This window comes from Blennius ocellaris (assembly GCF_963422515.1).
Source record: "Blennius ocellaris genome assembly, chromosome: 22".
NCBI classification, from domain to species: Eukaryota; Metazoa; Chordata; class Actinopteri; order Blenniiformes; family Blenniidae; genus Blennius; species Blennius ocellaris.
In genome coordinates, this window is record NC_137671.1 from 6,715,151 (window position 1) to 6,738,705 (window position 23,555).

A 23,555-nucleotide genomic window follows, 5' to 3' on the forward strand; every position below is an offset into this window, starting at 1 on the left:
AGAGGCGGAGGAAGCTCGAGACAAGGAGCGCGTTTACACGGGAGGAATACAAGCAGAGAGAGGGCGGCCGGGAGCTTTTCTCCTCCTGTAAGAGGATCAAGAAGAAAGGGAAATCAAGCTATTTTTAAGTGGAGCGTCCGAGGCTGACACCATGACCAGTGGAGCGGATGAGAGCACGGTGCGCGTCGCCCTTCGGTAAGGATGCAGCAGCAGCAGCAGCAGCCCCTCATGCAGAGATGCTCCGGTGGTACACCTGCTCCAGGAGCTGCACATGTCCCCCCCTCCCCTCCTTCACTTCTGCAGCAGCATGCGCCAGCCTAAACAGAGACTTGTATTGTTGTCTGCGCAACTCCATGCACAGCAATAATAACCCAGTATTTTTCCCAAGAGCTGCAGTCGGATGCATGCTTTACAGATAAATAGACCAGTAGGCCTTGATTACTTCTTATCTGCACAGTGTACGTACGTGCTTTGTTGGGGAATTATGAATGAAGACCTGGCTGTTGGAGGGATTAGGCCTTGGGAAAGCCTCATGAGCTCAGAACCATGTGCAGAGTCATCATCTACCGATATTATGTAGCTACACTGCATGTTGTCACATGATCCAGAGCCTTCATAATCTGTTTTCCTTTCTCTTGTATTTGTGTGCGGAGCGTCAGGCAGTGTGTGTTTTGCTGTATCACTCTTATCTGACCCTTGTCCCTGAGGCCAGTCAGAGCGGCTGTCACTTACGCAGCAGATATAGACCGGCAGGGGTGTGTGTGTGTGTGCGTGTGCGTGTGTGTGTGTGACTGAACAGGAGCCAAAACAATATAAAACAAATCAATACCGCCATCAATAGAGTTCCATGATATGGCAGCAGCTGAGGTCAGTGGAAGCAGCTTGTGTGTGTGTCTTTGCATTGGAAAGACAACCTGAAACGTCACATGAACTGGGTGGAAGCAGAGGACAAAAGCTGCTCCCTCTCATGTTTCTCCTCTCCAGGCCTTGCTTGTTATTTTGCATTCAGACTTTGACCTAGAACTCTGTTTACTGAGTCAACTCGGTTTACAAGCCCACATCTCCCCTCCTTCCGACATCATGAATAATCTGTCAGAAAACCCTGTCCCGTCATTCGCTCTGTCTTGAGTCCCATTTAAAAGAGCTCTTTGATATTTTTTCGGCTCACATTAGTGTGGCTGCACAGTGTCTGGCCGAGAGTCTTCATGTTTGTAAAGTTTCTCAGCTTCAGTGCAGCTGCACGCTGCTCTCAATCGGCTTATTGCCCGGCTTCTGGAGTTAACTGGCTGAATCAAGTCCTAAAAGAAAGTGAACACATCCACTTACAAACCTTCTGACAATGTATTGTTTTTCCTTTTCATTTTAAACAGCTTGGATGTCCATTAAGGTGAAAACAGGGTCACTTTAGACAGTTTGAACCAATAAATCCAACAAGCAATTCTCTCACATGTCTTTTAAAAAGCTTAACTTCATGAATTATTGAGAGGTGGTTGTCATGTTGCCTTGTGATTGGATTTCTGTCTCAACTCATGTTTGCGCTTAGAAAAGTTGTTTACTCATGCATTAATTTGTTTGATGTATTTTTCCTCTTTCATATACTTTTGGGTTATGTGGTTTTGAGTGCATCAGTTACTTGACAAGACCTGGTTGCCTTGAAGTGTTGAGTCATTGGAAAAAAGTGCTTAGTTTGCAGATACTTTATATTTTAACTATGTGAACTTGTTTTAAACGTTTGCTAAGACAATATACATTTAGGATGTGGACAATAATCAACTTCTTTTTAAATAAACCACGTTAATTATTAGTTGGGTACTTTTAAACTTAATATCTTATACAGCTCAGACTTCACAGAACGAGACAAAGTAGTTAAAATTGCATCCTTGTTTCTTTCATTAAAGTTTGTTGGGTTTTGAGAATCCATGAGATGATCCTGTCTCAAACTTATTTAGGTTGAAGTTTGCTTCATATGCAAAATTTCTAACAAGAAAAGTGGAAAATGATTGTGTGCTGATTGACCTCTTGTCACGCTGACCTTACCTGCAAACTCACACAGAGCATTAATGTAATATTAACCAGACACAGTCCAATGTCTCAAAGAAATTCAGTCATGGAAACATGCAGCATTTTAATGAACCAGAGGGTTGTTTTAGTGCTCATTAAAGATTCCTTTTTCTTGTCTTTTAATTTTATTGTCCAGCATATCTAAACAAATGTTGATGTTTTAACACTTCACTTTGTTTATTGTGAACAGAGCTTTAGAGAAGATATAACTTATCTGACTCAATTCTATCAAGCAGATAAAAGTTGTCAGTAAATTGGGATTTCTTAAACTCATAATAATCTTATGTGGAAATGACACTTTAAATGAAGCTGTGAGCCTCAGACGCATGTTAATTAAAACCTTTTTGTGCTTCCAGCTTCACATAACTTACATTTATCGTGTTATATTTAAAATTATGGTGCTCAGAGTAGCTGCAAATGCTCACGTTTGCTTATTTATGAGTCAATATTTAATGAAACGGGTTTTTAATTCAGCACACAAGTTGCTGAGGTCATAATGCTAAAGGATTTTTATTAATTCTTTGAGTTGTATTTAGTATACTATAATATAGGAACAAGAGTGGAAGGGAAAGTTTCCAAAACCAGACTGGAGAGGAGGAAGACCTACGAGAAAGTTTAGAGCTGCATGATATTCGGAAAATGTATCATTATATCAACATGCGCCATGAACAAAAGAGTAACTGGACTGTGATAAATTGTGTTTCCATGCACTGTGCATTCATGCTTTGCAAATTCAATATGAAAGGATTTTAAATGTGCAAATAATCGCAATTAATTCACAAAAAAGTAGCCCAAATAAGCAAGTTTAAAATGATTAATTATTGACAACCCTAATTATTTGATACCTGATGGCCACAAGGCAGAAGAACAAAAAAAAAAAAAAGAGGGGCGTAGACAAACTGTTCTGCTTTGAAATGCTGCTGGTGAGAACTGAAGATGGACAAGTGATTGAAAAGAAAGAAGAGAAACGGTTCAGTTATATAGGCAAGAGAAGAAACACTGTTATTTAGAAGAACAAATCTAAAAGACGTTAACATAATCCAAGTAAGTGTTGAATTTATCGAAGAATAATGTACTGTGATTGCAGTTGGTACCTCATGCCTGACTGTATAAACACCCCGAGACAAATGAGCCTTATGTTTTCTCAAAGTTGTCAAAGCTTTTTGCTGATGAAGTTGAAACCCGAGGAAGCCGACGGCTCATTTGACCTGATAATCGCTGGGAGTGACGCCTTTTCATCTGCTGCCGTCGGGCTCGTCTCGTCCGTCTGAACATCAAACCCGGAGACGTGTTTTCAGCTCACATTGATCACCGGGGCAACACTAATTATTTTGAGGCTTTGTGTCGAATCCATGTGGGACTGTTGACTTTTCTGCACTTTTCCTAATAGTTTAGTTAGGCGTGTGTGTGTGTGTGTGTGTGTGTTTTCACCAATCAGCGACCAGGTTGCCAGCCACTACCTGCCTGAGCTTGTGAGGCTAATGCCGTCTGTTGGCGAGGTCCTAATCCCCCATCCCAACAGGTCCGCAGCGATGAAACCTTCCTTTATCATCTCCTTTATTTGGCAGCGGCCTGGAGCCTGAACAGAGAAAAGGCATTACAAGGAGGTCCTGTGTCTCTCTCTTTTTTTTTTTTATTTATTACTGGAAAGATGATGTAACCCGAAGTTCTGTTAGCCCCTCAGACGCGAGATGCGTTTGCTCCGCTGTCATTAGTGGTTTTTTGGGGGGAGGTTTTTTAGAGATGTTTTTCACACCTGACAGCACGCAGATGGAGCCGCTCACTCGTACATTGTTGGATCTGTTTACTGGGTTATCCCCCATGCGACCGTGTGGTCCACATCCCTCCTCTTATGCAACTCCTCCGTCTGTGTGCATCGACGCTCAGCCACTCCACCGATGTTCTTTTCTACGAGAAGTTAACGATTTGTCCGAGGATATTAGTTTGTCAATATACATGCAGCACAGCTTTAATAATTCATATGTCCCCACTAACAAGCTGGAGAGGACTCCAGTTTCGTGCTAACTCTTCAATTCACGGATGGCTTTTCCTCCTTAACTAGCTCAGAGTAAATGCTTTAAAAAATGTTTACTTTTTAAACCCTTATTTTTAATACTTGACAAAGTAACATGCATACAGAGGGCACAGCGTGCTGCAGCAGATCAGGCGCCATGCATTATCATGCAAATGCATTTGTTTACCAATATGCCCATGACACTGTTGTGTATCATTGTGCTCGTGTTGTATTTGACGTCACCCAGAGACGACCTCAGAGCCACATTACATCCACCAGTTCTAAAAATAGGACATTAGTCATGACGGTTGGGGTAAATCGACAGTAAGCACGAGATGCTTTCAATCTGAACTACATGGTGAGTCTTTATAGTTTGCAACTGTCAAAACTGTCTGACTGATGGTTTGCAGTAAACCTACTATAATTTTGATTGGTCAATAAAGTCAGTTCTTAAGAATAAATCACGTTCCGTTTCAGCTTCCACTTGTGCTGTTTTTAATCAATACCTATTGTCTGAAATTCGAATGATGATAATAATAATGCCGGGGAAGTGGAGAGTCAATAACCAGCAGAAAGTCACTAAAACACTCAAATAATTCCAATAAACTAAAGGTCCAGAGAAAACTATTCAAGTGGTTTTTTATTTTGTTGCTGCTGTAATGCTTTTCGCTCACAACTGCACCTCAATGTGTTCATAATATGGGAAGTGAGAAGTTAAAAATGATGAAAGTAATTAGGATCCAATTCCCTAATTCTCACATCCAGATGATCCAAACCACCCCGGCTCCCTTGTGAGGTCATCTCGGCACAAGCCCCTCCCCCTTTTCCCATGAGGCCCGCTGGGTGTAGCAAAGGCCATGTGTATGTGTGTGCGTGTGCATAATCCGGTGTCCATCCAAGCATATTCATGATGAATATTTATGAATCCAGCCAAGTGAACTGAGACAAAGCGAAGCGTGCTCGCAAGCCATCTGCCAGCTGCTGTCATGCGATATCACGTTTACCCAAATATTCAATAACCTCTGTCTAGCTCGCTCCAGCAGAGGTTAATTCACTCTGGAATTTTCTGCTAGAAGCGTGGCTTTTGATTCAGTGTGGCTGCATTTTTTTTGAGCCTCCTGTTTCAGGACTTTGCTTTAAAAAAAAAAAAAAAAAAAAAAAAAGGTAACAGAACATGAGTCGTTTGCTGTTTCCATCCTGAATTTCCATTTCATTTCCCGTGTGTGCCACGACTGTCCTTTGTCAACAAGGAATGTTTCCGTGAGGCTGGTATCGGCACCGGAGCCCTGCGAGTGTGTGTGATATCCTCGTGTGCCCTGTCCGACTGCCGCTCAGCGTGATGACGAGCATCCTTCCGGCTCGCTGACCTCTGACCCTAGAGGCAGTCAGAACTTTGATCAGCGACCCGTCCTGGCAGCCCGTATGGGATGTGCTCGTCAGCCCTCTCAATGGCGGCCGTGGCATCTTTTCAAGGCTTTGGGTTTGTGCGACGGTCTGTGATTGGCTGGCTGTCAATCACCATTCTGAGGGTTCGGCTCCAAAAGGTTGTGTCAGCAGAGAGACCCCCCCCCCACCACCCACACTGTGTTTTTCTTCCCCCCTCCCCTCGCCTTTTCCCGCTTGGGCTGTTCTGACCTCCCTCCATTGTCCGCCGTCGCTCCCAGATTCCCTCCGTTTCCACTGCATACTCGAGAGAAAAGACGGATTCAAGGTCTCTGTCATACAGTAGTTCTCTCTGCAGAGGGGTCCGAACTCTTCTCGCTCGCCACTCAATGACAAGGAAGTAGCTTTCACTTAGACTGAATGGAAACACAAGACCCCCCATTATCAGGAAACTGTGAACATTTGTGCCTTAACTGGTAGCAAAACTCTGAATACGCAACCATTTCCACTCAGAATTGTGCTAATTGCTTTTTTAAATCAAGATTGGAAAGCCAACAAAGCAGGTGATTCTTTACATGATCATCTTTACATCTTTACTGTTTAGATTCCATTCGACTAAGTTGGAAAACAGTGGATCATTTTGCACACTGAAAGCTCTTTCCTATGCATCTTTAAAATAATGACCGGATGGAGAGGTTTATTGCTTTAAAAATGCAGCCTGCACATTACCATAAAGATCCCTGCCTCGAGTTTCCCCACGCCACTTGTCTTTTCAGCTTCCCACTAACAGAAGTAGCTGGAGAGAGTTGTCCAATGAATGGGCTCTTCATGACAAGATCAGCTGCCGCACAGTAGATGCTGTTACTAAAAACAGCAGCACTCCATCTGACTTCACCAGTTTTTTTATTTATTTTTTTTTTTTTTTACTTACTTTGTCTCTTTATGTTCATGTCATTCTTCCTCTGGCTTGAGGCGACCATTAGAACCACAGGAACATTTTACATTTAAGCTGGTCGGCACAAAACACAATGAACAAATGCATTTTTCTGTTGGAAAGAGGCATATATTTGTACATTTTGCATGTGTGTTTGCATGCTGTTACATAAGGAAAGCCTGTCGCCGCACCTGAAAGTCCGATATGAAGCACTGAAAATGTGTTTACATATCCACTGTTTGTGTTACTAAGTGTTTGCACGTTTTTGTCTAATTTCCATAATCCCCACATGGTTAAAAAAAAAAAAAAGTTTTGTGATTCTTCATGTGACATATAATATCAGCAAATGGTTCCATTTTAGTTTACATGAATCGGGTTTACTCCCACTTTCATGCACAATGTTTTTCTCTCTTTCTTGTTACAACATGAGAGCTTCTGCCTTTAGTCTAATACCAAAACTACTGTTCTACACTCACTTGTGCCTTGTGCTCTTTTTAGTTTGACTTTTTTACAAGTACAGTCGAAATTACTACCGGCTATTATATGCAGCGTTACTCCAGGATTTCACAGTATGGAAAGAACAAAAAAGTGGTGACTTCTCCCTATTAATGCACATCAGAAGGCGAAATGCTCACATCTCCATCAGAGCGCTTACAGACATTCTTCAGGTGCTTAGTCTCACATGTGATTGAGGCTTTTTGTTTGACATGTCCCGTGTAAATTGTGACAGGACACCCAGACAATATAACTGTGCTCCCAAGTCTAACCAAATCAAGCAAAGATTGATCCCACTGTAACGTTGAAAATGTTTAGTTTTTTTTAATTAACAGATACTCGTGTAAATTAAAAAAGAAAAATGGTAGAAGTGCTGAGTCAGCCGTTTTGCTTAAGAAAAAGTAAAAAAAAAAAAATCTGGCTCTGAAATGGGTTGCACATGCACATTATCCGACTTTTTATAAAACTGTCGGCATGGATTCTTCAGCATGAATTTTTTTTTTTTTTTTTTTTACGAGACCACAATTCAGTGTGTCTCAGAGCCTTTAATTAACCCCATTGAAACAAATTGAAACTTAAAAAAAGATGTATGAAGGGAGGATATAACTACATAAATACCACCATGCTATTTTTACTTCTATGAAATCTGTTGGAAAGCTGCAAACCAAAACAACTCTTCTTTTTTTTTTTTTGGTTTTTAGATCTTTCTAAATGGTATACATTTATTTATAAAAGCTTCATGCATCCTGCTGTCATAGTTTGTGTACTAACTTTGACATTATCTATGTTTTGCACATATTTAATTCTCTTGCTTTTGAGGGTAATTTTGAGGGTATTTATCTTTTTTTCTTAAAACCTAATAATAAATAGTGAAGCAAAGTAATAGTCTGGCAGCACAGTTCAAGTACATTTCCCACTTCCTTCTGAAGAAGACTCACAGAGATGATAAAGCTGGGTAAACTTGCACCGTCATTCCCCCAAAGTATTGGAAGGTCTAAAAATACAGAAGATGATGTGAGGTGATGATGTGGTGGTGACTCTGCTGTGAACTCTGGAGAAAAGCTCTGGTTGTCTGCAGCCTCGGGAGACTGACGCTTCCTTTTCTGTTCCTGCTGAGTCACCGGTTGCACTCAGATGTATCGGGATTAGATTAGATTAATTAGGCAGGGGTCCAATAGTGTCCTTTTGTTCCTAATGTTATTATCAGTGCACTCCTTTGGGAGTGAATTGATTGGTTTGATCGTCAGGGTGACGTCAACGTAGGATGTTTGAGATCGGCAGCATGGTGGCGACACACTGACTCATCTTGTTTTTCGATATTAGTATCTCTTGCTTCCTGTCATGTATTTACTTGGGCTGGTCTCGGAGGGACCAGAGAGCTTCAGGGGGCACAGACAGAAAAAATCTTGCATGCAGGACAATGTTTTATGAGTGTAATGGAGAGAGTCATTCTCGACCCCAGTTGTTTCCAAAGAGATCTCATGATGTGAATTTCCCTGAAAGTCTTTAGCCAACCTTCATATAATGAACTTTAACATCTAAAAACAGGATGAAGGTATCTCGTTTCTTGGTTGTTGTTTTTTTGGTTGTTTTTTGGTTTTTTTCATGGTATGTGTGTGAATGAGGAGGTTTCACTTTATCTCTAGCGGTCAGTGTAATCGCAGTAATGAGAAGGAGAGCAGGAGCCTAACAGGACATGTCACATGGGGGGGGGGGGTCTCACAAAGCCCCTCTGTGTGCATGCTTCAATCTCCAACTTAATGTGTGTGCTTGAATAGGTGTATAGTGTGTGCGTGTGCGTGTGTGTTTCATCTCTTAAAGGATTCAGTCAACTCAATCTCATCACTCTGAACTCAGACGCTTCAAACTCTCCTCCAGTTGTTCTTTGTGGGAAGCTGTGTGGTGTATTGCCATTTTCCAGCTTTTATTGCTGAAATACCACAAGCTACCGAGTGAAACGTCTTAAAACGTGTTTGCATTTGTGCCTTAATTTCTTTACTTTAATTGTTTTTGAGTAACTTGGATAAAGCAATGCCTTTTGTATAAGGCAAACAACAAAACGGCAGTGTTTCCAGGTGTGGAGAGGTCAAGTTTATTCATAAAATCGACTTAAAAAGCAGTTATTTGTTATTTTTAGTTTCATTGTCTGCTTCCTGTTATGTGAAAGCTCCCAACTTTGTGAATAGGACTTTCTTAACTGGTGATTATCCAGTTACCAGTTGAAAGCAACATTATACTCCAAAGCAAAAGGAGTTGCTCAGCTTCTTCCAGCCTCACTGTGTAAATACAATTTATATTTAGAATGTTATTTCTGTATAATACTCTATTTTTAATTAATAGATTTCTCATTTATTATTATTTTCAAGGAAACACTGACTGTAGCAATAAAGCAGCATACAGTTAAGAGGTGTTGTGTTGGTATTTTGCTTATCCAGCTTCACGACACTAAAGTAACTGGAAAAACTACATATGTTTGTCTGCCAATAGTGGGGTTTTTTTTCACTTGTTTTTCGAGTTTCCAATTATAGTAACTCCTGTATTGAACAGTAACTCTCTTGATTGAAAACCTTCTTGGATTTTGCATTACAGAAATGTTACAGTACTTTACTATATGTGTAAATGCAGTGTAAATGTGCCGTGTGAGAAGCACTGCAAATTTCAACCTATAAATCTAATCCTCCCCTTTCCAGATCTTCTGTTTTCTTCGCTTCCACGAACTCGGCTGATTAATGTGTTACAGTCATTATGCAACGTCTCTGCCTTGGGATTTGAGGGGACCCTGATCTCTCCATGGCAATGAAAGACATCCGTATTCCTTTCAGTATGTAAAACAAGACACAAGAGCCCACAATACTCTAAAAGTGTGGGGACTGTGTTGAATCAACGTGAGTGTGTATGCTCTCACATGTGCACCGAAAAGCAGGCGGCGGGGGGTTAAATTTCCTGGCGTCTGTGCATGTCACCCTAGAAGGTGGATTAGCTCTCTGTCAGTCTGCAGAGTTGAAGGGCCGCCCTCATTCTGGCAGGAGAAACGAGTGTTTTGGGTTGAACCACGGAGTGAAGCCTGCCAGCTGATAATCACAACCGAAGTCAGTCAGTCTCGCTAATAACACGCCGGCAGGACGCACCTCTCACCTCTCACCTGCTTACTTTTCTCCAGACACGTTTGGTGCCAGGACTCGTGGTTGTTGTGAACACATACACACCCAAGAAACACCCAAAATAGAGGTGCAACACTGAGGCCACTTTAGGCTGGATGATGCACAAAAAGTATTAAGAAATATGTGATGAGAGGATGATGGGAAACGTAGTCCTTTAGTCAGATTCTATTTCTCTCACCAACATACAAAATTGACTTGCATGTATATTTGTAAGCCTCAACGTTTCACCTGATCTTCTACAGCTTCAGTCATGATGTGCATTTTCTGTCCTTCCTCTCTACATTGCTTTTGTTGTCATCACCACAGCCACTAGAGGGCACCTGAAATAACCCAAATGTTGTAAATCTTTAGTTTCTTTATTGTTGACATTGAAAATTACAACATGCAAGAATATCTTGTCTTATTTTATGTCTAAAATGATTGAATCGGTCTTGTTATGTAAAGATAAGATTAGACAGTCTCCTTGCTGTAACCATTTTAAGTGTCCAGTTTTCATGTCCTTTGCCTTCTTTTTTCTTTATCTTTCCATCCCATTTACTCAGACATTTCTTCTCCTCTGCTGCCCACTCTGGGCCTCTTGTAAATGGAGGACCCCGGGGATGTCGTGAAGCTCAAGAGAGTGAATGTCGTGTCACTGCTTTTTGCAGAGAAGCACAATCAGATAGTCCCTTCCTGTCTTCTCAGGATGCACAAAAACTGCAGCCTCGGTTACATTTGACAGGATTTGACATTTCTTCTCTCTCTCTCTTTTTTTTTTTCCACCTTTTGCTCTCAAAGTGAACAATAACCCAGTGACTTAATGTCCTCACTGTAAGCTGTGAAGAGTGGCTCCTTTGTTACACTGGATTACAGCTCTCTGTCGAGGCTTTTGGGAAAGTGGCCAAATGGATTAATGCAGATCAACTTCTGTACCTGCTTAACTATCCTACCATTAAACCGCCGCAAGCTCAGATGATCTAAACCCTCCGACTGCTGCAGTTACATCAACTTTATCTGCAGGCGCCATTACACACGGCTTATTGCGCACATTAGGCACACGCACTCAAATTCAAATGGACAGGCAGTTTTAAGACTGTTGGAAGTAAAAAAAAACACACAAAAAACCCAACACATACTCACTGGGAGAATATGCAAACTCCAGCCTGAGAAGGACCCAAGCCTGGACTCAAACCAAGGATATTCATGCTGGGATGCACACGTTTTAACCATTACAGCATCGTGCAGCAGTGTGATTGATGATTTACTAAAATGTGGTTATAGATTGTAATATTGTGAGTCTATAGAGAAACGAGCCCGTGATTCACCAGTATTACTCAGCTGTACAGAAAATGATGTCATTTTCCAGCACCTTGTTTCAGTTCTACAGCCTGAGACATCACTGTTTGGTCATTGTGGTGTTCTATTAAGTTTGTATGAATTCTTCTCTGGTAATTTCGATTCTTTCTGACAATCTAAAACGTACTTGACTAATAGTTACATTAATACCATATTTCCATGTATTTCAATTAGAAACAATTTATAACACTACTTATTGATCAATTTTCTTTCCCTGGTCTGGAAGCATGTCTTGTTAGATGACCACAAACTCCTTTAGATATTTCTCCCCCTAAATCTCCTATAATATCCTAAATGAAAACGTGATGGCACTCGTCATCTAAATTTTGGAACTTCCTGTATCTGTTTCACGTTAAAAGCCTCCTAATGTTTCAATCACACCCTTCAGCTGCATTCGGATCTTGCTTGTTCCATCAAAGCCAAGGATATTTCAAAAATGTTAATGCCTCCAATATGTCCAAATATTTCTCTGCTCTGCTTTTAATATGCCCACTTCCTCTTCAGGCTCAATGTATGTCCAGTGATGAAAAGTGACCAAGGAAATTGTGTTTATTTGAAGGAAAGCAGACAGAGCAATTCCTAAATGAAAATCCAGGGCGGGACTGTTTACCCAGAGTGCTCTTGCTCGGCCTCGCGTCTGAACAGTGAGCACACTGTGCTGCGTGCAGGGTGTGTGCTGGCACTGCGTGGATTTCACATACACAAACATGCTCGTGCTGCACAGTAGCTGCACTCATCCCCTCCACCTTGAGGCAGGGGGGGGTGAAAAGTTACCCTCTTCAGCTCCTTTGACCAGTCACATTCTGACCATTTTGACTTAAATAACCAAACCTATTATTACTGACCCCTTGTGTTTCCTCTTGTCTCCGTCCACCAGGATTCGTCCTCAGCTGGCCAAAGAAAAGATTGAAGGATGTCACATCTGTACGTACGTGATGCCCGGGGAGCCGCAAGTGGTCCTGGGGAAGGACAAGGCCTTCACATACGACTATGTCTTCGATATTGACACCCAGCAGGACTCCATCTACACGCACTGCACGGAGACTCTCATTGATGGGTGTTTCGAAGGCTATAATGCCACCATCTTTGCATATGGACAGGTCAGTCAACATTTCGGAGGCTAATACCAGAATGTTTGATGGAAATAAGGTTTCTAGTCGTATATCTTTTATCCAACTTTGGGTTGCTGGGGGCTGCAGCTGATGGACGCAGACAGGTCACCTGTCCGTCACAACAGACATTCACAAACCCTCAAACAGACAATTTAAGAGCCACAAATGAGCCTCAACACAGATGGGAGCAACCTGGCTCAAAAATGTTGCATGAGGAGTAGCTATTCAAACGAATCATGTGGATGCGGTGGGATTTTGCTCCAAAATCAGTGGTAACATCAGTCTTGCTTACAGTGTTGAAAATATACCTGGCTTCATGTAATCCTATATCCTGAGCTGAGCTATGCAATGAATTGCCAAATTCTTGTCAATACACAACTCGAAAAAAAGCAGTTACCTTTAAGCGGTTCTTACTTTTGCACTATATACCCACAAGGCTGCATGGCTCAAGGAATCGGAGTAGCTTCCAGGATCTTAAGATTTATTGCAGCATGTGACATGAAGCTGATTTCATTTCATATCATTAGGCATGTAATACGGAAGTGAACAGGCCTCCGGCCTCGGCAGCTCCGTCGGAGCAGCTGACAAGTTGCAGCCTGCTCTCTCTCTCCACCTTTATATTGGCTGTGATAGACGGGGCTGATATGGAGTGATAGAAGAAGCACTTTATTACACAATCAAGTGAGAACAGTCCACTTCACCTCATACCAGGGCTGAAAACATTTATATCAGAGCATATCTTAAAAGTGTGCTACACCAACATGACTCCTGAAAGCATTAAAGTCTGTATGAAGAGGTTTTCTTTTTTTCCCCCAAGTAAATCTTTATTCATGAGCGTCATTCCTGGGGGGGGGGGGGTTGCATGAGAATTGAAAGTCAATGTTGGGTTGCTTTAACCTTCCTCTCTAGAAGATCAAATATGCGTCCTTGCGTTCCAACTTGTGGCGGACTTCAGATTCCATGCAACATGAATACACACACAGCTCGCTGACGGACTGATGTCCAGGGTGTGTCCTAAGCTCCACATGTTCCTTGACGGATGAAATCACCCAACAATGCATCATTTCAAGCCGTTAACTTTGCTTTATGGGATATGGAAGCTTAATAAAAGGGAAAAATCAGTCCTGCTTGTGTTTTTGCAGACCAAAGTTCTTCTTTTTTTGTTGTTGTCTTGAGGACTGACTGTACATTAGACCTTACTTAAGTGAGCTGTTGTGTAGCATGCTGAAGGATAACGTGCACTATAGGCCAATCTGTACTTTATCTTTAGATTCACATATTAATATCCAAACATTTTCCAATGTTCTTTGTATGTATCTCTTCTTTTTTCCTGAATGCAATAACAATATGGATTATCTGTGATAGAAGAATCTAAAAGCAGGTGCACCAACATAATAGCTATTTAGGAAAGAAAAGACCTTTTTGAAGTATTTCAAGGTTTTTTTTCATCGACAAACTGAAGTTAAAGCTGAATAGAAGGCCAGTGTAAAAGAAGAGACATTTTCTACTTGAAGAAACATTTGTGAGCCTCCCTCTTCTTAATCTCCCTCTGTGCTCCTCTGCTTTCTCTCCATTATTCTCTCCTCTCATTGTTCCCCGCGCCTTATATTCCCGTCAAAGAGCCTTTCATGGAGCGCGAGTGACTCTGTGTACTCTCACAGAAAGAAGACGAGTGCATGAATGTGGCCATCACACAGGTGTGCACTTGTGGAGTAAAACACACCAACTTTCTCATGCACACACTCATCCATCAACACAGAAACACACACATATACACACTCCTGTCACGGTCTCCTTTCAGCAGCGGGTGACGTCTGAATTTGAACCCCAAGTTGCATTCCTCTTTTTGTCACCCTGGTGATCACGCCTAAATTTCATGGAGCTGCTGCCCATCCCCCTTTTCCAGCCCCCAAACCCCAAAGACTTGAGGGATCCTAGTCAGGAGGATTGTTTTGATCAATTTTACCGACGTGACAAATTGATTCCAACGCTCTCTAATGTCGATTCTGGTGCTTTCTGGTGTATACAGACAGGAGCAGGAGATTTCTCATTTCACATTGCTATATATTTCCCTATGTCTACATGCAGACGGGTTCGGGGAAGACCTACACCATGGGAACCGGCTTCGACGTCAACATAGGAGAAGATGAGCTGGGCATCATTCCCCGGGCCGTTAACCACCTGTTCAGAGGCATTGAGCAGCGCAGACAGGCTGCCACAGAGCAGGGCCGCCCTGTTCCCGAGTTCAAGATCAACGCGCAGTTCCTGGAGGTGCAAATCACACAGACACACACACACACACACACACACGCAAAACTGGATGAGCTCACAAAGCATGACACAGCAACTGTCAGACATGAAGACCTCAAATCGAGATTTGCAGCACAATCTGAAATGCAAACATGAAAACCACTTCAAATCCATCAGTCAGACACCGTCAGAACATGCAGACAGCGAGAGGTCAAAGGTCGGGTGTAGGGCGTATGTGTTCAGGTTGTTAAAGTGCCCAGATGACCCAACTGCCATTAAAGTGTCATTAGTCCGTCTCTGGGGGTCAGCTCCTGGCTTTATTTTTAACAGCCAACAAGTGGCTGCTAACAGCTGGTGAGCAAACAGCTGAGGGGAGAAGGTGAGGGTGGGAAATGAAGCACAGCCGTGCCACTGACGAGCTAATCATTCACGCAAAGATCAATTTTTAAAAACTTTTTTTTTTTTTTATGTCTTGCATGCGTTTTGTTCGGACTTCCTCTCCAGCTCTATAACGAGGAGGTGCTGGACCTGTTCGACTCCACTCGGGATCTGGAGGCCAGGAAGCAGAGATCCAACATCAAGATCCACGAGGATGCCACCGGAGGCATTTACACCGTGGGGGTCACCACCCGCACCGTCACCTCTGCAGCCGAGGTCAGCGTTAACACTCCGACACGTTCCGATGGCTGCGTCCGTCTGCAATTGCGCCTTATTTTTCAGTGATTCCAGCTGTATTTACTTAGCACTGACTGAAGCTTAAACTGGCGCGAGCGTGACTAAAGGACAACGTTTAGGACGCCTACTGGGCCGGCAGTGCATACGATGCATATTTAAAGAAAACTGTCAAAAGCAGCAGCTCCACTGGCTCATGATCACCAGTTTATCTTTATTTCTTTGTGGAATTGTCTAATTTGACAACAAGACCACCAACAACAAAACAGGCTTGTATCCTCAACTGGTTCACTTTTTATCATGTTTTTTTTTTTTTCTCGTGCCATGGATTTGTTGAGCAGACGTGGCTTACATCTGATTTTAGATAAAGCTCCATCACCATAGAATAGGTAGAATACAAATACCGGAATGTCATTGATCGAAGAGGGAAATTCTTACGAGTTTGATCTAAGACACAGTGCTGACACAAAGTAAAACATTTCAAGTAAATGTTTAAAAAAATATTATTCTTTCTTGAGCCTAAATTTAAAATCAGAATATGATGGAAACTTGATTTCTTATTTTTAATCATCTTCAATGACAGTCTTATCTTGGCTATTTTAATCATTAATCAACTAATATATGCATAGCATCCAATTTAAGTGATCTGACCAACACCTTTTACTGTTTCTGACTCATGAATAAACCAAAAAATGAGGCCCTGAAGTTTTCGTTAGACTTTTTTTTAACCTGTGGCAGTGTCCGATCAAGATGACGATTCATCAAACGGCTTGTTTAACCTCGAGGCCACTTCTCATAGAAGCTTATTATTGAAGTACTGTTGTTTCATGTATTATATGCATGCTGCTGATAGAAGCAGGTCAACAATGGCAGTTTTGATTGTAACGGTTGCTTAAGACTGAATCTGTACATGGAACAGTTTGTTTTGAATCTTATCATTATGTATGCACTTGTCTGTACGCTGATTGTGTATCTCACCCCGTCGTGCTGACAGATGATGCAGTGTCTGAAGCTGGGCGCGTTGTCTCGCACCACCGCCAGCACCCAGATGAACGTCCAGAGTTCACGCTCCCACGCCATCTTCACCATCCACCTGTGCCAAGTCCGAGTCTGCTCTCCCGATAACAACGTTCGTATTGTCATATGCACAAAGTCTGTGCCGCTGAGTGAAAAAAAAACCCCCGACATCTGCTGGAAACATGCGTTCTCTTATATTTGCAATCCCCTCCCTTCCAGGATAATGAAACCGATAACCGCCTGGCCAACAACTCAGAGATTGATGAGTTTGAGACGCTGACGGCCAAGTTTCACTTCGTGGATCTGGCGGGTTCAGAGAGGCTGAAGAGAACCGGAGCAACTGGTGACCGAGCCAAAGAGGGCATCTCCATCAACTGTGGACTGGTGAGACCTTGATCATCTAACCTGGCTGAGGAATTCATGTTGAGGTTTTCAGTAGACTGATGGAGCCCCCTACTGGCCAGGATGTAAGTTGGTGCTTATTTTTGTGAGAGCACACAGCCCAGGTGGGCAAGCCTGGCCCTTCACAAGTTTGACATTTTCCTGCATTGGAGAAACGCCAGATTCACAAATTATTAGATTTCAGATGTGGACCATGAGCCTAAATCTTTATTCAATCTCATCACTGGTGAATTTCCCACAGAGGTATGAAGGCCACTTCAACACTTTCACTGGCAAATGTCTCTCTTTCTCTTTCTCTCTCTCTCTCTCTGTCCCTCGCCCCTCCCGCCTCTCCTGCATCAGCTTGCCTTGGGAAACGTCATCAGTGCTCTGGGCGACAGGAGCAAACGCTCCACTCACGTGCCTTACAGAGACTCCAAACTGACCCGCCTCCTACAGGACTCGCTCGGAGGCAACAGGTCTGTGCAGCTTAAACTCACAGGAAATCCTAAAACACTGTTTATCTGAACATTTTCTTTTTTTAAGGACTTCGAAATCAAGTATTGAGGCTTTTAAAGAGCTGTGGTTGTACTGCTTTCTACAATAAAAAGAAAAGTGTGTACTCAGTTGGGGTGAATAACAACAAAATCTTATTTAGCTGCTTGATTACAACTTGACAAAATTTAAATCATGTTGATCCACTGTTTACGGGGATTAAATCAGGGACGTCAATGTTCAGTGTTTTTCACTTTCCGATCACTACAGTCAAACCGTCATGATCGCCTGCATCAGCCCATCGGATCGCGACTTTATGGAGACCCTAAACACTTTAAAGTACGCCAACCGGGCCCGAAACATCAAGAACAAGGTGATGGTGAACCAGGACAGAGCCAGCCAGCAGATCAGCGCCTTGAGGACGGAGATCGCCCGGCTGCAGATGGAGCTGATGGAGTACAAGACGGTGAGAAGACCTGCATCAGAGAACGCGGGAGATTTGGGAAGTGCGACTCTCAACGAGTATTTATTTCACAACGGTTGCTCTTCCTGTGTAGGGAAAGCGCATGGTGGGCGAGGACGGCACGGAGGGCATCAACGACTTGGTCCATGAGAACTCCATGTTGCAGACGGAGAACAACAACCTGCGAGTGAGAGTGAAGGCCATGCAGGAGACCATCGACGCCCAGAGAGCCAGACTCACACACATCCTCAGTGACCAGGCCAACCAGGCCCTGGCCAAAGCAGGTGGGACATGCTCAGAAATGTTCACAAAAACCACAAGTTCCTGTCATATTTCCCTCTATGAAGGTTTTCAACAACCTCAGTAGTAGTTTTAGTTCCTTGGCAGTTTTTATGTGTGAATATGAATCTTATGCCGTAGTCATGTTCTTAAAATTCATGATAACGTGTTCAAACTTCCCAAATCCAATTGAAGGATAGTCCAAACGTGATGGAGTGTTCAAGTCATCACAGCATGAATTATATTAAAAAAAAGTTTTTATTTAGGTTTTTTTTTTTCCATTTAAAAGTCAAATTAAACTTTGTTTTATTGTATTTGGAAACTTAAAAACGAATTTCAGTTCAATAGTTTGTGTATATCGTGTACATATTGTATGTATATTTAGATTCAATAATTTTTTTTTTTTTTTTTAAGCTTTAAAACTATAGTTTTTATCTTTTCTTAAACAGATGTTTTGGGGTATAAATCATTGATGAGATATGATAAATTCCCATATCATTGCATCTCTTAATGCACACTTGTGCCAAAGCCGAATCCTGCCACAGCTGGTGAACTTTTTTACTCCCATACATGTTTTTTTTTTTCCCCGTTTGAATTCACTAAAAAATTTCATCCATCCCTTCTGCTTCCAGGTGAAGGCAATGAAGAAATCGGTAACATGATACAGAACTATATCAAAGAAATCGAGGAGCTTAGGTATGAACAAAGACTTATTTCTCTTTCATATGTAAGCATTAATATATTTGTGCAGATGTGTATGTTTGCAATCGTCAATCATGAAGCACTTTGAGTTGTGTTTTATTTTCTGTACGGTGCCTTTTGAATAAAGATTGAATGATTGGTTGACTTGTTTGCCACCCAAACAATGAACTCGAGCATCATTGTTATTCAATAATGACACAGATTCCTAACTTTTAACTCGAGTTTATCTATTTAGCACATGTAAAAAACAACTGAAATGCTGTTTTTGGCTTTCTCCTGGTTCTTCAGGGCCAAGCTGTTTGAAAGCGAGGCCGTGAACGAGAACCTCCGGAAGAATCTGTCCCGTGTCTCCACTCGCTCCTCGCTGTACACCGGTCCCGCCTCCTTCTCCCCAGCCCTCCTCGCCCCCGAGAAAGAAGCCAGCGAGGTCATTGAGATGGCAAAGAAAGACCTGGAGAAACTCAAGAAGAAGGAGAAGAAGAAGAAAAAGAGGTACACCACGAGACCATGGCTGTTTTCTTGCTTTCCCGGTTTGTTTGTTTGGGGGTTTTTTTTAAATCAAGGCCACTTTGAGTGTTGCTGATGCTATCAGTAACCCTCAACTCACTAAAAAAAACATTTAAACTATCAAGATCCTTCAGAATGACGGTGTCAGAGATACACAGTGAAGAGCTTTAATGTTTCCAATGCCTTGGTGTGTGGCCTCGTGTGTTGTGGGTAATTATCTCCTGATTTCCGGCATCAGCAGTTTACCCTCGATTTAAAGGAGCTGGATTTACAACATTTAATGACAGTTATCATATAGATTAGTATATTTGGTAACCTCTGCATCTCTGTGTTTTCTTGAAGGAAAATAAATAAAATAATATTTTTGTATGACTTGTAAGATAGTATAAACATCACAGTTTGGCCCATTCGCTTCAATAAAACATCATTTATTCCCAGTGAGGGCATCTCTGTGATGCATTAATCTCCGCTGATAGGACAGCAGTACTCAATAATGTATGAAAGGGGAGCTGAAGCTCATTTAGTAAACTAGAAATGGTCAAATGTGTGATCTTGGTCATTTTCACATCACATGGTGGGGGGGATTTGATTGTATGATGGACATGAAGTGGTGCATCTTTGTACTTGAAATATCCAAGCACAGTGATAACTCACCCTTCACTTGTGTGTGTGCACAACATACATGTTTTGTCTCTACATGTGAAGGCCAGCTTCAAACCATACTCTGACACACACACTTTTTTTTTTTAAGTCAGTCTTTAATGTCTCCATATTACTCATCATTTTGACTGTACTATGTCTGTCAGCTCTCGCCTGGACTTTCTCGCTGCTGTGCCTCACTCTCTCTGTCTCTGCTGTCTTATAAACTTTCCTCACCTCCTTTCCCTCGCCCACATTTTGCGGCCTGTCCGCTCCCTTTTCCTCCTCCACACCTCCTCACCCTCACCCCTGCCCTTCCTCTCTGAAGACTGCAGCGATGCGAGGAGAATCACCACCACGAGGTTGAGTCCGCCAGGTTTGCTATTTCCCATCCAGAATTGGGTCAAGTGCAGAATCTGAAACTGATTTGGTTGTCGGCCGCTCCAGTTTGTGATTTCATTGAAATGATTTCAGCTGATTGTTGACCCAAATCTTGCTCTCCAACTTCCCACAGTGACTGATACTAATTTTTTTTCTGCACCGACAGGCGGTTTACACTCCTGGGGGAAAGCAGATACTTTAACCAGCTCTAAACTCTTCCTCCTAACCCCCTGTTCTAGCTGTGCTTCCCTCGTACTGCACACTGCAAGATGCTGATCAGATCGTATTCTAAATCATTGATAATAATGCTCCTTTCTACAGGACAGTAGTATGTTGAGCAGAGATCTTCAGGATGCTTTCAGGACTGTAAAGCGCTGAGATCTTAATGTCTGAGAACATTTGAGAAAGTTCTGACCATAAAAGTTATTAATGAAACTGCCGCCAGTGCATAGAGCTAACACATGTAGCTCATTTACACACAATTTAGACACACCAATTTTATTTTATTTCATGATTTCTGGGAGAAATGTTCATCTTATACAGAGGGAGAACATGCAAGCTCTGCATAGAAAAGATCTGTTGGACGGCAGGTTTTAAAACAAGAACATTCCGGTATTGCTTAAAATTTAAACTTCATGGAAAAAAAGCCCATAAATAATCAAAATATCAAAATCATGTGTATATGTTCTTGTCCATGGTATCTGGTCAGCAGGCCTGTGCAGTGTGCGGCCGTCCCTCTCGACAGTGATATGATTTTGCAATGTGGATGCCTGTAGCCGATCAATGGTGATCGTTTAATCGTGTCATCAGTCCCGTTGTGTCCCATTCTGTGCAATCGCCATGAAATCATTCATTAATCAGCATTGATCCCACAACTCTTCATGATCTGAAGTGTGTAATCATTAGCATGTGTCCTTTAACTCTCATTGTCATCATCTCAAATGCTGTTAATCCAAATCCAAACCATGTGAGGTGCGCTTGACATCAAGTGGTTGAACCTCTTTTTCTCACACAGTGCCAGCAGAGAGGAATTCCCAGACAACGATCAAGAAAGAGGAAATGAGGAGCCCGAGCTGGTAGGTTGATAATCATAAGATTCATCTGTTACATTTTGTCAATATCTCGACATTTACAGAGTATTTGTTGTTTTCTGGTGTTCACTTCATCAGGAGGGGAGCGATCACGAGGAGGGCGAAGACGCAGACGCTGAGGACGACGACTCAGATGTGGCCGGCGAGGAAATGTCAGATGAGTCCGACTCTGAAGAGCTGGATGAGAAAGGTAAAGTCGATCTTTAAGCTTCAGCTTAACAGTAAAAATAAAAAAAGAGCCTGGATCATTGTCCACGTGTGTTTGTGTGCAGAAAACGTCCAAGCTGACCTCGCCAACATCACCTGCGAGATCGCCATCAAGCAGAAGCTGATCGACGAGCTGGAGAACAGCCAGCGGCGGCTGCACACGCTGAAGCAGCAGTACGAGCAGAAGCTCACGATGCTGCATAACAAGATCAGAGACACGCAGCTGGAGAGGGACAAAGTGCTGCACAACATGGGTGAGACAGCAATAGATCATCCCGTCCAAGCCCAATCTCAAACAACAGACATCAACTGGATTGAATGAAGACCTGCTGATTGTTTCTTTTCTACAGGTTCAGTGGAGACGGGCTCGGAGGAAAAGGCCAAAAAGATCAAAGCGGAGTACGAGAGGAAGCTGAGCTCCATGAACAAAGAGATGCAGAAGCTCCAGTCGGCCCAGAAGGAGCACGCCCGCCTGCTGAAGAACCAGTCGCAGTACGAGAAGCAGCTCAAGAAGCTTCAGCTGGACGTGACCGAGATGAAGAAGACCAAAGTAAAACCTTCATTCCGCTGCTCCGTTTGCATTGTCACATTTTCTTTATCAGCCAAATAGACCAACAAATCAACGTAGTACACAACCCAAAGTGTCCAAAAATAAAAACGACCTCATTTTCTCAGGTGTTTTTATGGCCAGTGACGTGTGATTTATTCCGGCATTAAGTATGTGCAACAACCAATTAAATTAACTCTCATACATGTTAGAAACTATAAAATCCCCAGAGTGGTGTTTAAACTTATGGCAATCTATAATCTATTGATGGATTACCATATACAATGCATCTCAGATAATTTGAATTCAATAGAAAGGTTATTTTCTCCCATAATTTAATGCAAATGTTCTATATTGAGATTTCTTGCACATAAAGTGAAACGTCTCAAGAATTCTTGTTTTAGTTTTGATCATTTCAGTTCCTAAAAATATCTCAAATTATTAAAGTTGAAGAGAATAATTATTGCATCATTGTTAATTATATTACTTGAGGTTTGAGTAGAGCGAGACAATTTAATTTTGAAATTCACCTGTAATTTACCAAGAATTTGTTTCTCTTCAGACTCTCTTAAATGCCGATTGCTGCTGTGGTGTTTTTCTTTTTGTCCACCAGGTGACGCTGATGCGTCAGATGAAGGAGCAGCAGGAGAGGAACCGGGCCAGCGAATGCAGGAGGAACAGAGAGATTGCGTCTCTGAAGAAGGACCAGCGCAGAGCAGAAGTATGACAAGTGGAAGCAGCCAAGACTTCTCATTTCTAGCAATGTTTTTTTTCTTTCATTTTTTTTTTCTGTGCTGATTCATTTGCATCGTTCATCTTTCCATTCTCTAAAACCTTTTCAGCACCAGCTGAAGCAGATGGAGGCTCAGAAGAGGCAACAGGAGCTGATCCTTCGCAGGAAGAACGAGGAGGTGAAACTCCCACTTTCTCCCTGGCTTCGAACTCTGCACCTCCGCTCTCTCTTCTAATGTGGAGAACTTCCCGCTCATGTTTTCAGGTGACAGCTCTGAGGCGCCAGGCGAGGCCCGTGTCTGGAAAGGTGAGCAGGAAGGCGAACACCCCGGAGCCTCACCAGGACCCCTCACACAGAGCCATCCCAGGACGGCAGCAACTATCCAACCCCTCCAACGGCGCCAGGTACGCCTGTCTAGAGGCTGTGCGTGAGTTACAAGCTCAAGTTTGTCTCGGAACCGTCGTGAAGGAATTGTTTTTCATATCAGGAGTGTCCCTGTACGGATGGGAAGCATCTACCTCAACAAGACCGCCAGAGCCAAGTGGCAATCCCTTGAAAGACGAGTCAGTGACGTCATCATGCAGAGGATGACCATCTCCAACATGGAGACCGACATGAACCGACTACTGAAGGTAACGCGATGGATGTGAAGAATCACATTTCATAAGGACACGTTCATAGCCCTACACACAAGAT

General features: G+C 42.5%; 1 protein-coding gene across 2 annotated transcripts in view; it reads left to right on the forward strand.

The window, feature by feature from the left end:
- The window catches only part of LOC308146511 (kinesin-like protein KIF21A), a 34,839-nt gene continuing 11,284 nt past the window's right edge, over positions 1–23,555 (forward strand). For both annotated transcript variants that reach the window (XM_080518381.1, XM_080518382.1), the window contains exons 1-19: positions 1–195; positions 12,261–12,483; positions 14,584–14,766; positions 15,250–15,399; positions 16,412–16,546; positions 16,654–16,818; positions 17,179–17,294; positions 17,581–17,776; positions 17,868–18,057; positions 18,685–18,748; positions 19,043–19,246; positions 21,297–21,357; positions 21,451–21,562; positions 21,645–21,833; positions 21,930–22,129; positions 22,740–22,847; positions 22,969–23,037; positions 23,124–23,263; positions 23,347–23,491. In XM_080518381.1, the coding sequence (XP_080374507.1) occupies positions 152–195; positions 12,261–12,483; positions 14,584–14,766; positions 15,250–15,399; positions 16,412–16,546; positions 16,654–16,818; positions 17,179–17,294; positions 17,581–17,776; positions 17,868–18,057; positions 18,685–18,748; positions 19,043–19,246; positions 21,297–21,357; positions 21,451–21,562; positions 21,645–21,833; positions 21,930–22,129; positions 22,740–22,847; positions 22,969–23,037; positions 23,124–23,263; positions 23,347–23,491 (2,694 nt within the window). In that variant the 5' untranslated portion in view covers positions 1–151. The remainder of the gene's footprint in view (positions 196–12,260; positions 12,484–14,583; positions 14,767–15,249; positions 15,400–16,411; positions 16,547–16,653; positions 16,819–17,178; positions 17,295–17,580; positions 17,777–17,867; positions 18,058–18,684; positions 18,749–19,042; positions 19,247–21,296; positions 21,358–21,450; positions 21,563–21,644; positions 21,834–21,929; positions 22,130–22,739; positions 22,848–22,968; positions 23,038–23,123; positions 23,264–23,346; positions 23,492–23,555) is intronic.